Here is a 14,919-nt window from a genome sequence, read left to right as displayed (position 1 = left end):
AGTTAAGATAGCTTTCGTATAAATTTCTCTTCTCTTGTTTCGTTGGTCTGGACAAACTGTTTTGTTTTGGTAACTGTCCTTGACCACTAATAGACGTTCGGGAATGCGGAAGGGCAGGGCGAGAGTTGTCACGTGTGTCTGTCTGTCCGTCAGTCGTTGTGACGGTGTGTTTAAGTTCCAAACGTGAAGTTTGAACTTGAATGGGGGGTATTGTCACAACTTGTGACGACAGTTAGGGCGTGTGGCCCGTCTTCGTTTTTCTCCCCCCTCTTCTTTCACTTTCCCTCCTTCTCCCATCCTTCAGTTCGGGTAGAAGTCTTGATTTGCGCACGAACCACGTGCATGCATATTACTCGCTCACCTGAGCGAATATGAAATATTGTTGGGCAGCAACAATATTCGGGGCTTTTGCAGCCCGACTGCCGTAGTGTACGGGTCGTTCCTGTTGTTGGTGGGGTAGCTACCCCGACATCTAGGCACCATACGAAGTGAGGACCGGCTGTCCTCCATGGGAGCCACTTCGGTGTTTCTTCGTCTGTCTTCGTCGTCGTCGTGTCTTTGTGGTGGTCGTTAGTGTACGCCACCTGTGGCAGGTAAGAAGCCACTTGTCTATTTAGCTTGGTTGTACTTCTGTCAGGGATGTAGGTGTGTAAAGATGTTCGACAAGAAAGCTGTACGTTAGGTTTTGACACAATCTATTTCGTTAATTACTCGTGTGCTACCACCGAGTGAATATGTACTTTTTCTTGTGTCGGCTAATATTTTTGCCAATTTTATTGTTATTGAGTTTTAAAATGATACAATTTTACCTTAGTTCACTGTTGGGTAAAATTGGGCGTTGGCTCTGTATGATAGGTGTAGAGAGTGCGAGTGCCGTATATTACTCCTATAATTCGTCTTGTCAATGGAATTATATTCCAGGTTTTCATTTTTGAATGTGCTGTACATTTGTTTTTTTTGTTAATTATATCGTTAGAATTAGTATTGCTCAGTACGGGGGGAACATTCCGTAATGTTCCAGCTCTCGCTGTGTGCTGTGTGTCCCGGGCCTTTCGTCTGGTGACCCAGATCTTCGCCCCTCCTGCCCTGTGACTGCTGTCCTGGGTCTTCGCCCCTTTCTGTCCTGTGACTGGTGTCCTGGGTGTTCGTCCCCTCCTGCCCTGTGACTGCTGTCCTGGGTCTTCGCCCCTTTCTGCCCTGTGACTGGTGTCCTGGGTGTTCGTCCCCTCCTGCCCTGTGACTGCTGTCCTAGATCTTCGCCCTTTCTGTCCTGTGACTGGTGTCCTGGGTGTTCGTCCCCTCCTGCCCTGTGACTGCTGTCCTGGGTCTTCGCCCCTTCCTGCCCTGTGACTGGTGTCCTGTGTTCCGGGCCTTTTGACTTGCAGCCTGGTCCATTGCTTGGCATTGTATGCCGAGTCCTGGCACCTAGGCCTTTTGACCGGGGGCTTGTGCCTTGGGTCGGACCCGCCGAAGTTTGTCTGGGCCGTGTGTCAGGTTTTGTTGTTGTTTTTTGTTGTTGTTTTTTAGAACAAAACTTCCTGAATCCGCCAAAGACTAAAGCACGAACATCTGTGTACCAGTCCTGGTTTAGGGGTGATTTGTCTTCTCCTTGAGTGTGTGTGTGGAAAATTGCTTTTGATTGCATTTGAGATAATCGGTAGTTTTGTATGCGACTTCTGTTCGTTTCGTGTTTTGTTTTTTTGTTTTGTAGTTATGGTATACAGTTGTTTTTGTTTATTTCGCATGTATAGGCTGTGTGTGTAAGGTTGCGTGAGTGGGACAGACAGAGCGGAAGAGAATAAATTTTGTGTGGAAGGGAAATATCTGTATTCTGTGTTTGTGTTGTCGGGTGCACTGGGTTGGGTGTTAGGTTTTAAAATAGTTCTCGACCTCTTCCCTAGGGGGGTCGTGACAATAGATATGACAACAATTAATCCTTTCACTTCCAGAACTATTTATGATTTTTGCAAAATAATCACCTCTAAAAAAAAAAATTTACAAAATGCAATTATGCTCAAAAGTAGATAACAGTATGATTTATTGAAGGAAAATGAATGGAAAATATAATCATCATAACTTCAAAGTTGACAGAATGAGATAACTCCCAATTAGGGGAAGATAACTTAGATTTTTATCCAAAAAAAATACGCAGAATATTTTGAAAAACAAAAAAGAAAAAAATTCTAGTTTATCTTATAGGTGGAAATAGTGCTAAAATATTAGCAAACGTATTAGACACGACAACCAAGTGCAATTATGTTGTTTCCTGCACTATCATGTTGTTTTAAACACAATCACTGTACATAAACACTCACATACACCCACATACACACCCTCCCACCCAAACACCCACAAACACTGTCACACAACATTACAACACAAAAACTCACTGTAAGCAATATTTCAGCTTCAAGCTGTCATCTAGAGGGTTTCACAGTAGACAAAAACCCCAAAATGAAGGTTTCAAGCTAAAATGTTTTTTTTCTATACCCACTTCTCACACAAACCCGCCGCCGTCCTGTTGATGTACCTTGTAGCATGTAATCATGATCAGGATAACCAAAATCACTTCAGTAGATCAATAACAATATTACTTTCACTTTCTATCACGTTTTTGTAGTTGCTTTTGATGACTTTGTCCGGTAAATCAAACAAAACTCGAGCAACCTCTTCTGTACTATACGTTCTAGCAGCAATGTGGACACGTTCAACAGCTTTTCACTTTATAAAACGTAAAAAACTGCATCAAAATCAAGCAAAAACATGCCCAGAAATTGCTTTGAACACTCAAGGCAGTCACCCATTGCAAGGTAAGTAAGTGTATGCAAATAATCTCTAGTCCCAACATTGTTTGCATTCTTCTTTGGAAACAAAATTAAAACAAAAAAATAAAAATTGCATAATGACATATAAATAATATTCTAAACCAAACAAAAAAAAGTGGGTAGTGCTTCTGTAGGTGTTTATATATATACTGATCTCATTTTATATGGATCCTCAATGACTTCCAACAGAATGTTACAGAAAGGAAAGTAGGAAAGTAATAACAGGTGAGAAATGAAAATACTGCTGAACACTGACTTGCAAAAATATCTCTCAAAACATTATTAACTCTTTCACTGCCATAGTGGACCTTAGTCTACAAGACAGTGCACCGCTATATTCGACTTTAATCGACACCAGGGGTCATGTTAAAAGGACTGTTTTTCCCATTGTAACAAATCTTGACAGCTGCAGCAACAGACAATGACCAACAGAACAATGACCAACCTTAACTCCCTGGTCTACTTTGAAATGAACAAGTCCATTATGTTGTTTTGTCATGAACTGAAGCCTGTGACTGACAGCATCATATCTAAAATATTTGGTGCTGAGGAGTGTTTTTCCACACAGAAATTTGGCAGTGAAAGAGTTCAAAATGTCTGATACAGATCACACCACACAGAGAGAGGGGGATTTCTTCCAATGCAGTGACCTCTTTTTCTTCTTTTTTTTCATGCGTGTGCCAGGACAAATAACAACACATTGACATCTCAGTTACACAACCACTATCAACAGAAACACACAAAGCCTACCTTGCTGGCTTGAAGAAGCTACTGACGGGCTTCGCAGAGTCTGCAGACTTTTTCACTTCTGGCTTGTCCTCTTTGGAGGTTTTGGGGCTGTCCTTGTCACTCTCTGCTTTCCTTTCCATTGTTTTAGGGGTGGCTTTCCTGGGAGCTGAACACAATCCACAAAATACCAATGCTCATTTGTTCCTGATGCTTTGTGTGTTTGCTTGTATGTAAATTTCTGGGACAATACAAAACAAGTCAAAAAGTCTAAAATCATAAGGTTCATCTCATACATTGTCTAAGAACTGTTCTTAAATTGAAAAGAAAACAAACAACTTTTCAGAAGAAAGAAAAAACAGAAACTCATCGGCCAGAATGTAATATAATCTAAACATGTTATACACTGTTCTTTTCTCCTGAGCTTTATGCTCATTTTGCACATAGATCCGACATTTCAGTTTCACAGTATCTTACAGACAGGACTTCCACTGGAAAACAAGTTCAAGGCTTTTCCACACAGAATTACCTGTATCATCAATATCATACTCACCGAAGAAGCTGTGAACAGAAGATGCCTTCTTGTCCTCTGCCTTGTCAGACTTCTTCTCAACCTCATCTTTGTTGGCAACAGATTTCTTGTTGGATTTGTCCTCTTTCTTATCTGTAACAAGATGATATATTTAAAGTATGCACACAATACAAACTGTTTTCCATGGTCCTGCCACTTAATTCAAAAACTGACATATACAAAAACATGAGGAAAAAAAGTTTCAAAGCTTTCAGCAAACAAGACACAATGTTATATCAAATGAAAATCAAGGTCTCTTGCAATGAGAGGAAGCATAACCTTTAATCCAATAAACATCATGTAAAGTGAATGTGCTGGCATGTCAAAATGAGCAGGAGTTAGAAATGCACTTTGTTTCCTCATCAATCAAACGAACAGAAGATGGGTTTGGAGAAGACAGATGGCAAGGGATTAATGTTATACTTCTTTTTTTTTTCAAACGCTTATGCGAGTGTAAAATAAAGTTTTGTCCAGCTCTTTAATTTTCCTGGTCTGTGGTCTGTGCATGGCAAGAGAGCACTTTGCCCAACAGTCAGGATGACAGCTGACGCTGTGTTCTTGAAGACGTTTCCCTCCTCAATATGAAATATAGAATTGCTTGAAAAATAAAATATTACACTCTCATAAAATTTATGTTGGAAACTATAACTGAAAATGTTTAAAAATAAAAATACTACACTCTCATCAAATGTATCTTGGGAACCATACCTTAAACTGTTAAAAAAATAATATTACACTTTCATCAAATCTATCTTGGGAAACATACCTGAGACTTTAAAAATAAAAAACATATTACACTCTCATCAAGTCTGTCTTGGGAACCATACCTGACTTTTTGGCTTTTGTTTGCTTTTTTGCCTCGTCTCCTTTCTGTTTGCTTTTTTCTTTCACATCCAGTTTGGTATCTTCCTGCACACAGAATGGACACATGCATAATATACTAAAGACTGTTACTAAAAACATGAAACAACAGCTATCAAAATCCCATTATTACATAAGCATGGCATGGAATTTTCAGCCTGACATAAAAATCACAAATCAAAAAAAAAAAAGAAAAGCTAATGTTGATATGATGCAACTATAAACTCAAATCTCATTTAATTTCCAACTGAAGAATAGCTTCTCTTTTTTTTTTAATCAAAATGCCAAAACAGTCATTTTACACACTAAATTTGTATTTCTAATAATTGATCAGTTCCAAGGTAAAGTGGTTTGCGTCACAGAGTGGCTGACAGCTGGGAGGACGTGGGTTCAATTCCCAGCGGAGGTGGGGGTTTTCAGCATGTGGCCTACCCAGAGTTCAGTGTGCAATGGGCTTAAATGGGAAGACTGGGATCACACAGTCGAGAATCATCCACTTCATAGATGCATCTTTGGGTTTGGGTGTGTTGCTCTAATTTCCTGACCAACACTACAAGTGCCTATATCTCTCCAGCTAGTCGACGCTTGGGATATAATTATGACAGGAAACATAGAGTACTGCCTAGTTACGTATTTCCAAACCTAAATGGACCTCCACAGCAGCATTGGCATGCTCCTTCTGATATTATCAACAACAACAATTTTTTAAGTTACAAATTATGTGGCCTTTCTTGCCCTGCTCTCATGGTGACCTCAGTTTTGATACCCCTTGTCTGTGCTTGGGGTGAGTCCTGATAAGGTCACCAGAGTCAGCAGATTCATGGGAGACTGTTGTAGGGACATGATGGCTCCGCGACAGCAATTACTGTCATCATTAGGGGGCTTAAAAGATGGTGTCCTTGGTAATTGAACCCAAACTGGCATTACTGAACACCAACAAAGTGACTCGACAGCAGCACTGAGTCTCCAACAGCAGCACAGGGTCTCCTCAAGTATGTGGCCTCCTCGTGATCTAATATCGATGGTTCCCTTTGGACTGCCAATGCTTGGACTGTGACAGACGAACCCCGATGTGGTCATGAACAGGGGACTCGGAATGAGCGAGTGGGAGTAATACCACTGAAACAGTGCAGACGATGGGACAACAAAAGGGTTGGGGTTTTATTGGGGAGGTTAGAGGGGTGGAGGGGGGGGGGGGGGTTGAGAATTCCTGATCATTTGATAGATCTTACAACTAAAGGCTGCTCAACTTGACCCCACCTTTTTCATATAAGGAACATAAAAATATAATACAAAAAAGGAAAACAAAGCTGCTAGGCATTCTGCCTTTCCAATTAAGATTTCTCTGCGTATACATGTGAAGTATACATGTGTGCAAGTGAGCATGTGTTTGTATCTGTGCACACATGCATGTGCTAGTGTGACTCAGTGGTTGGTGTAGATGTGTGCACAAATGTGTGTGCATATCCGCTACATGTCTTTGTGCATACAAGCATGCTGTATCAGTGTATGTGTGTCGGAGTAAAGCCAGAAGCGAAGTTTACTTGTTTTCATCTGAAAATGTTTATCTATCTAATTAAAATAATATCTGTTGTTATCAAACCTCTGCTGATGAGATCTCCATAGACTCGTCCTCTTCTGTTTTTTCTGCCTTGATCTTCTTTTCTGCAGGTTCTTTCGTGGACTTTATCTCATCCTCATTACTCTCAGCTGATTCTTGTTTCTTAGGTTCCTCTGCTGTTAACTGTCTTCTGGCTGCTTCAAGGTCTTTCTTTTTCTTGAGTGGGTCCTCACCCTTCACGCTTTTTCTTGCTGCACATATATATCCTAATGATATCAATTTCTTTGGTATGAAATAATGAATCTGTGTAATAAAGATACAACTACTAAAACATTCAATTCGTAACTACATGTATTAGCAAACCACCACCAACTCACACACACACTCAACTGATTCAAGGCCTTCTCCTCCTCCAGGCCTAATCCAGTACTGGTTTAGTGAAGAGAGCTGCTGTCACGGCCAAGAAACTTTCAAAATAAATAAAAGGTAAAGAATGGATTGGGCCTCCCTCATTGAGAGGTGCTGTTCCCAAGTAAGTTGCAATGGAAAATGGAGCACATCAAGGATTGCTCAATCCTACAGAGGCTGCAAAGCCAGCAGGTTCTTAGCAGGAGCCACACTCAAAGACATGGTTACACAGTGCTTGCAATGGAAACAAGGCACAGGGGAGACAAACACCAGCCATGAAGACAGTGGGGAGACAAAGACTGCCAATGAACCCATGGGTGTTGTGAAAATAGCAAACTCCTTTACCCCACTTGACAATAGCAAACTCCTTTACCCCGCTCAATGTGGCATCATCAGCAAGCACTTGATTTCCTCTCCATTATTACAATATTTACAAAATCAGGGCTGGTCTTGATGCATGAATATTGCTCCTCAGCAAGCCATGTCTCATACATGGCTGTGGGAAACCTCCATATTTCCTGATATCAAACTGCATTTTGATTGAAAACTGATGGGAAATGAGGAACAGCTTAGACAGCAGCTGCAGACAGGACCACAGACACAAAGACAGAAGAGAAGCATAAAGCAGCCAGCAGAAAGCAGGAGCATGCAAGTGTGAGAGTGAAGAAAGCTTTATGCTGGCATGTGCTCAGTTTCAGCATGGATATGAAACACTGAACTACTCTTAACGCCAGCTTTGCCATTCAATTCCTGGCTGCAAAAATACAAGGTGCTAGAAAAAACTGCTGTCAAAGAAAACAGCAGCCACAAACATGGAGAACCTCAGATCAACTCTTTCTGACCTACAAGATCTTTTTTTAGTTGTTATTTGTTTGCTGTACTTAGACAGCTATCACTGTTTGCAAACAAGAATCATGATATTACTTGCTTTGTTCAAACATATTTCTTTGTTTTACATCCACAAATGAGATTCTAACATTTCAAAATTTACTGAAACTGCTGCAGTGAGGGAGGGGTGGGTGCCAGGCACTTCACTGGGTGATGCCTCATGCAGAGATAAGGCGGAAAAGCCTCCTCAACCTGAAGACCTATTCAAAGAATACTGTGTGAAAAATGTGTCTCAATCTAAATGGCAGGGTACAGGAGCAGGACCCCCTTATGTGTGAGACAGAGAGAGACAGAGAGTGTGTGTGTGTGTGTGTATATGACTCTGTGTGTGTGTGCATGTGCGTGTGCGTGTGTGTGTGTGTTACTTTCAATTCAACTCTGTGTGAGTGATCACTCGTGTCTGTGTGTGTGAATGATGGGGGGTTGGGGAGGGGGGGTGGCAAGAGGGGAGAGAAAAAGAGAGAGAGAGTGAGTGTGTGTGTATGTGTGTGTATGTGTGTGTGTGAGCTCCATTCCTTCAACCCATGACTATGCAAACATGTGCACACACACACAGACACACACACACAGACACACACAAAGGGTTGAAAGCCGAAAAAGTGACCTTGCACAATACAGAAAAAGAAGAGAACGGCAATAGTGAAACACATGTACAGACGTCCAAATGACAGACACGCATACATGATTGAACAAAATATAATAATGCATGCACATAAGGCGAATGCATCTATTGTGCACCAGCTATAGATCTCAGATCTAAACAACATGCTATCTGCAGTCATGAACTGAACTGCTGTGTCATTGGCTGACGTAATTTTCAGCACAAAAAAGGACTTACATACAATGCTTCTCAAGATTTTGTTGTATGCCTGTGTATATATGCACGTGCACCTCTGTGTGCGTGTGTGCGCGCCTGCGCATGTGTGTGTGTGTGTCTGTGTGTCTGTGTGTGTGTGTGCTGTTTGTTTATCTGACATGACTGCAGGATTGACTCCATTCAACCATTAGGAAACCTGTAACCAACTTAGGCGCTCTGACAAGTCACTCTCTTCTCAAAGCCTTTTTACTATAGGGTCTATAAACAGAGAATGTGGGCTGAAGAGCATTACTGTTCTTCAATGTATTTAATCCAGATTCAGATTAAGATCCATGCACACAACGTGAAGTATGGCACTGAGTGGTGTCTTCCACAGGTTCTCTCAATCATTCAGTTCATCACATTTTGAATCAAGTAAGAATCCAAAATGTTCAGGAATACAGATTTATGCATGAGCCCAATCAGCGGAAAACGAAGCTATCACACATACATATATGCCCCTTGATTTTCTCAACAGACTTACACAAATCTTAGAATCAACCCTTGGGGCTCTCTGATACAGATTTCCATAAATTTTTGGACAAATCTCATCTCTGTACATCGCAGTGAGGTTTAAATTTCAAAGAGTACATACAATGTTGCATCATCTCTTAGGGAAAATAAATCTTGGAAATTTACTGATATAATTCATACAAAACATACCTGTCTTCCTCTTAGGTATGGAATGCAGAGGCGGTGATCTGTCTGGTGTGAACTGCTCTGTTTCCCATCCAATCTGTACAAAAAGGAAAACATGAACTTCTTATGATAATACATCATCACTACAAAAACAAATTGCAGTAATACTACCGATTCTTGAACATAAATGATTCTTGAGGTTGCCTCAAGACAAGATGAAAACTGTCTTTTTGAACTGCCTGTTAACATGTTTTATACTATACTCTGTGATGTACACGTTTGTAAGTTTCTTTTACACTGTTAAAAAGTTCCAAGACATATTTCACTTTTACAGGTTTCTTTGTTGAAGCTATATCACCCACAAAAAAATCATATTTACTGTAAACACTGTAAACACTAAAAATTCCTATTCAGATTCTCTGCACATTATTCTTCATTATCACACATTTTATTGCCACTGCATTCCTCTTGATCAAACTATACCATGGTTTACTTCTCACCTGTGTTCCTGTAACTAGGGTTGTGGGCTCATCCTTGCTTTTATCAAAATCTTGTTTGTCAACTCCATTCTTTGTCTCTACTTTCTTCTTTTTTGTCGCTGATTCTTCTTCGTCATCACTTGCCAATGCTTTAGCCTTTCTTTTACTGGCATGCTCCTTGACTGGAGTTGTCTCTGACTCAACAACAAGTTTTTCAGGGGGTACATCTGAGACAGGAGATCCATTTTCTGATCCGCTGACATCTTCATCATCGCTGTCAATAATCCTGGCTTTCTTTTGACGAGTTCTTTTCACTGGTGAATCAGCTTCAGTTTGTTTCTCTGGAGGAGAATTTTTCTGTCGCATAGGTGTTTTTACAGGAGATCTGAAAAGTAAAAGATATCAATAATATGCATCAAACGTTAAATTCCACTCACCCTTCAGATCCACATAAATTTCATACACTGCGCAGGGTTCGTAACATTTAATCCTGTGCCTTGACATTGAAATAAAACCGCTGTCTTCTTTATCAAGCCAATATTTTGTTTTATTATTGTTTTTAATTCAAATCTGCATTAAGTTTTCTGACTGATTATCATAACAAGTACTGCTAATAATGATTTTTTTTTTTAAATAATAATACTGCTGAAAATTATTTCCTTAAAAATAATGAAAATTCAGATTTTTACAAACTTTGAATCTTTGTAGTCTTATCTTTGCTGTCAGTATTTCAGCATGAAATTGCCTGAAATTGTATTATTTCTGATGTTTTCAGGTGTATGCGCTGTTGATACTGCTGCAACATTCGTCACATAAGTTGCAATGTTCAGTGCATCTGACTCTAGGCCTTTCTGAAATTATGTCAGTGGATGATGTAGCAGTACACTTGATGACTGCAGTTAGTTTAATGTTATCTCAAAGCCCAAGTTCAAAAGATTCCTGAGCATTACCGAAAATAATTTTTGCTCTAAATACAAATACCGCCTTTGTATTTGTACAAATACTGCATCTGTACAGCCACTGTCACTGTTGACTGATCTCTCATGGCATGATGTCACTCTTCCACTTGCTATTCTTAACTTAATTTGAGAAAGAAAGAAAATATAAATTTTCCAGGGCCTTATTCAAATAGAAATTTAAAGTGTAAGTTACTTAATTCTGAATCTTTTTACACCACACATATGTTCCAAGATCATTCTTGCTCTAAAGTTACAAGCAAGCAAATGTACATCTTTTCATGAGTCGATTTCTCCATTTGTTCTTTTCGGACGCACCAACTCTGAAAAAAATATAGAAAAAAAAAAAAATGATAGATAGATCATATATGTTTTTTGTTTGTTAAGCTATGATTTTTAAACCTTCTGAAAATACATGGATGTAAATTTTCTGGAAAAAAAAAGAAGATATATTTCGACTTAAGCTGGGTTCTTACATGCTGCGTCACATACATTTCAAATACCAGTAATTAATGGACAAAGTACAAATTCAATTTACAAATTTTGGGGGTCCACTGGGTGGCTATAGGGAGCTCCAAGGAAGTGGGGGTGGGGGGGGGCAGGAATAAGGGGTGTTTTTCCTGACCCATTAACTGTGATAATGACCCACTGATTTTGTGGTGATCCGGTCAAATGGCTGATAGTATACTGAACCAAACCTAAACTCTGATATATGTATGTTTTGCCTCTTTTAATCATAAATCACTTTTTTAAATAACTTACTTGGTTGCAACCTTTTGTGGTGTATCACTTGCTGAGTCATCTTGCTTTGGTTTCACTGATGGAGTGAAAAATGATCTGAAAAACATAAAATAGATATTTCTCAACCATGTGGATGCGTGGGTAAAATTTAAACAAATAAAGTTCACTTGTAGCCACTGTAGCAACATAAATTGTTTATATCCAAAGGAAATATCATTTTCATCAGCACAAATTCATATTTTTAAAAAGCATTAAGTTTTCTGTAAACAAAATGAACACAGATGACATGGACACACACATACACACACACACAAACACACACAACATGTGAATGATCAGGACAAACTTGTACGAGTATGTATACATGTGCATGTAGGGGTGAGGAACAATGACTGAAGGACTGAGAGGTCACTATGAGTGTGTTTGTACATTTAAACACTAAATGTACCTAAACATTAAAAAGCATGTAGTCAAGTGCTCCATGTGCATTTGTGGGTGCCCACATGAATTACATATCATGAATGCCACAATGTAACCATGTGTGTGTGTGTGTGTGTGTGTGTGTGTGTGTGTGTGTGTGTGTGTGTGTGTGTGAGTGCTCTTGAGCATCTTATTTGCTTCTCCTTTTTTTCTTCCTTTTTTTTTCTTGCTACTTTAGATTTTTTTTTCTTTTCTTTTTTTTCTTCTTGATACTTTAGCTTGGTGATGGAGAAATGCTGCATTTTCCCCTGATGGTGGGGGGAAAAACAAGTCTAACCTAAGCTGTTCTGGGAGTAGCTGTATGTTGAGTAAGCTACCAACTGTAGCCTGTTGTTCTAGCAAGCTAAGACTACACCAGCCCTGAACACAGCCTTATGCTGATTTAGGCCCACAAATCACCACTCCAATAGCAACCATAAAAAAGGGGGGCAGGTGGGGGAGTGGGGGGGTGGTCATGGAGGAAAATTGTTGGGAAGGCATGGATGGGGAGTGAGGAAGGGAAGGATGCATGGACTGAGAGATTGGGAGGGGTTGGATGGGGGAGAGGGATCTGGAAGTTCCTCTCTACTCCACACCTGACAGCAGGATGCTGTTATCAGTGATACTGATGGAGACCACTTGATTAATGTTGAGGGTGTTCCAGTCCCTGATAGAATGCAGGAAGAAGAAGAGCTAGTAGTCTGTCCTGTGTTGGATCAGCCAAAACTGTTTACCATGTCCTCTTCAACACTGATTTATCACAGGCTGCAGCTTGTGTTTCACCTGGACTTGACCATGGTAAATTTTCTGGACGCATTAAGATCCTTGCTTTCTTTCTTCAATCTTGAAAAGTCAGCCAACCAATATATTCTAGCATGGCAACCACACTAGAGCTGTTCAAGTACACTGATATACTGCTTCTAGTTTGTCAATGTTCCTCTGTGTTTAGGGTCCCAGACTGAAATGGTACACTAAGCCTCAGGAAAATGGGGTATGCTCTATCCTAAAGTTCAGCTGAGCTGATCTTGAGGCTTCTGTGTAGAAGCTTTACTGATCATGTAATCAGTGTGCTCACAGGCATGTTTTAGTTGCATTAACATTATGCTATAAATTACATATTATAAATAAATATATATATATATATGTGTGTGTGTGTGTGTGTGTGTGTGTGTGTGTGTGTGTGTGTGTACATATTTAATTATTTTCAATGAAATAAAAACAAAAATATTTATATACAAGTTTACAACACAGTTTCATCAGCATACAGATGTTGGTCACTGTTATGTCTATTCGTCCGTGGAATGAAAGCGATGAATACTTGTCAGTCTGCCCGTACACACAAGGAAGAGCTCGTCTACAACTTGTGCGAATGAGACCTTGTTTATTTCATGACCTTGTGTTTCTAGAAGTGATCTTAATTACAAGGCATCATGGGAGGTTAAGCTCTTCCATTACCATGCAATCCTCCCAACATTATAATGGTGGTGATGACCTTTTTGAAATTATTAAGACAATGACTGATGAACAGAAAGGCGATAAAGCTGTATCTGAAGGTAAAAACATGACTCCAAATGAGTATGCAACATTACAGAAATCATTCAGTGAATGTTTCACGTCAAAACAGAACGCACTGTATAAAACAATGAAGTCTCTCATCAGTTCTACCAAAAAATGAAAGCATTCATTCTTTTTATGTATGTCTTTGTGCAGCTGCTACTAAATGTGAATTACAGGATGTGGATAAAGAAATTCTTGCACAAATATTCAAGGGTGCACATCTTCAAGAGTTAGGGGCATAGCACTGAAGGACAATCTGACACAAAATCTTGAAGCTGAACCATCAGAAAACAGAGCTGCAATAATTGAAAATGATGGTGCCAGTGCTGCTGCACACAGTGTTCAAGAACAAGATACTGTACATGCTGTTTGTCAAGGTCATGGCAATCAACATGGTTCACAAAGTCATAGTGGTTCCAGTCAGCAGCAGCATCACACAGGACAATGTCAGTTTGAAGCCTCTCCAAGTGAAACAGCAACTTCAGCCACACAAATCAGTATGGTGGCCATTCAAGTCATCAAGGTGTCCCAGGTCATCAAGGTCATCATTTCACAAGTGATTGAAGACACTGTCACTACTGTGGTGCTTCTCAGACTCATCCCAAAGCTGACTGCCCAGCAAGCAGGAAGATTTGCTCAGAATACGGTAAAACGAGACATTTTGCCCATATTTGTCAATCTGGCCATAAGGTAAGACATATTGAACTTTCTGCCTCATCTGGTCCATCTACTGCATCTGATGATGAGTTCATGTCCACTTACCCACATCCACTACAGTACAACACCCTAGCCAATGCATCTGTCGGGGACACGAATATTGATTTCATAATCGACGAGCCAGTCTACATACAAGTCCCTTGGCCCCAAAGCTCCCAAACTTCAGCACCCTGTTCCCAAGATCTCTCTTACAACTCAAGACTAATAGACGTAACAGCAATCATGTGGAAGAAGACGTTGCAGGCGCCTGAGAAGGGGGAGGGTCAGTGTGTAAGCATGTCACACACACGCACGCGCGCACACACACACAATCACACGCGCATTTGTGTAGCACGGTATCTATTAGAAAAGGTGGGTGGCTGTGTGTGTGTGTGTTTACACTTTAATCAAACACGAAACCAATACAGTAATGATCTGACGACAGCCGCCAAATACCAAGTAGCAAACATTGCACATCATTACTTTCTTGCTGTGAAGAAGAATCGACACTGACAATTACCCACATTACCCAAATACCCTCACCTGATTGATTTCTGCATGGTGGATCGTACTTCGTTTGTTTTCCTCTGGAAAAAAATTACTTGAATGCGCTTATGCAGCAGACTGCTTTCCCGCGATGGTAAACTTTTTCTGAACCAATATGCTGGAGATCTGAAAGGGGACACAATCTTGCGT

The 14,919-nt window shown here is 40.2% G+C and overlaps 1 protein-coding gene across 1 annotated transcript in view; it reads right to left on the bottom strand.

Moving 5' to 3' along the window:
• The window catches only part of LOC143293460 (DNA ligase 1-like), a 64,108-nt gene extending 49,229 nt beyond the window's left edge, over positions 1–14,879 (bottom strand). The window contains exons 1-8 of the mRNA XM_076604339.1: positions 14,767–14,879; positions 11,533–11,607; positions 9,836–10,199; positions 9,360–9,432; positions 6,587–6,795; positions 4,950–5,031; positions 4,105–4,215; positions 3,576–3,720 (exon numbers count right to left, since the gene is read on the bottom strand). Coding sequence (XP_076460454.1) covers positions 3,576–3,720; positions 4,105–4,215; positions 4,950–5,031; positions 6,587–6,795; positions 9,360–9,432; positions 9,836–10,199; positions 11,533–11,607; positions 14,767–14,783 — 1,076 coding nt within the window. The 5' untranslated portion in view covers positions 14,784–14,879. The remainder of the gene's footprint in view (positions 1–3,575; positions 3,721–4,104; positions 4,216–4,949; positions 5,032–6,586; positions 6,796–9,359; positions 9,433–9,835; positions 10,200–11,532; positions 11,608–14,766) is intronic.
• Positions 14,880–14,919: the final 40 nt, after the last annotated feature.

The sequence above is a fragment of the Babylonia areolata genome, chromosome 1, assembly GCF_041734735.1.
Source record: "Babylonia areolata isolate BAREFJ2019XMU chromosome 1, ASM4173473v1, whole genome shotgun sequence".
NCBI classification, from domain to species: domain Eukaryota; kingdom Metazoa; phylum Mollusca; class Gastropoda; order Neogastropoda; family Buccinidae; genus Babylonia; species Babylonia areolata.
The sequence above is the reverse complement of the archived record's forward strand: the minus strand, read 5'-3'. Positions and strand labels throughout refer to the sequence as shown.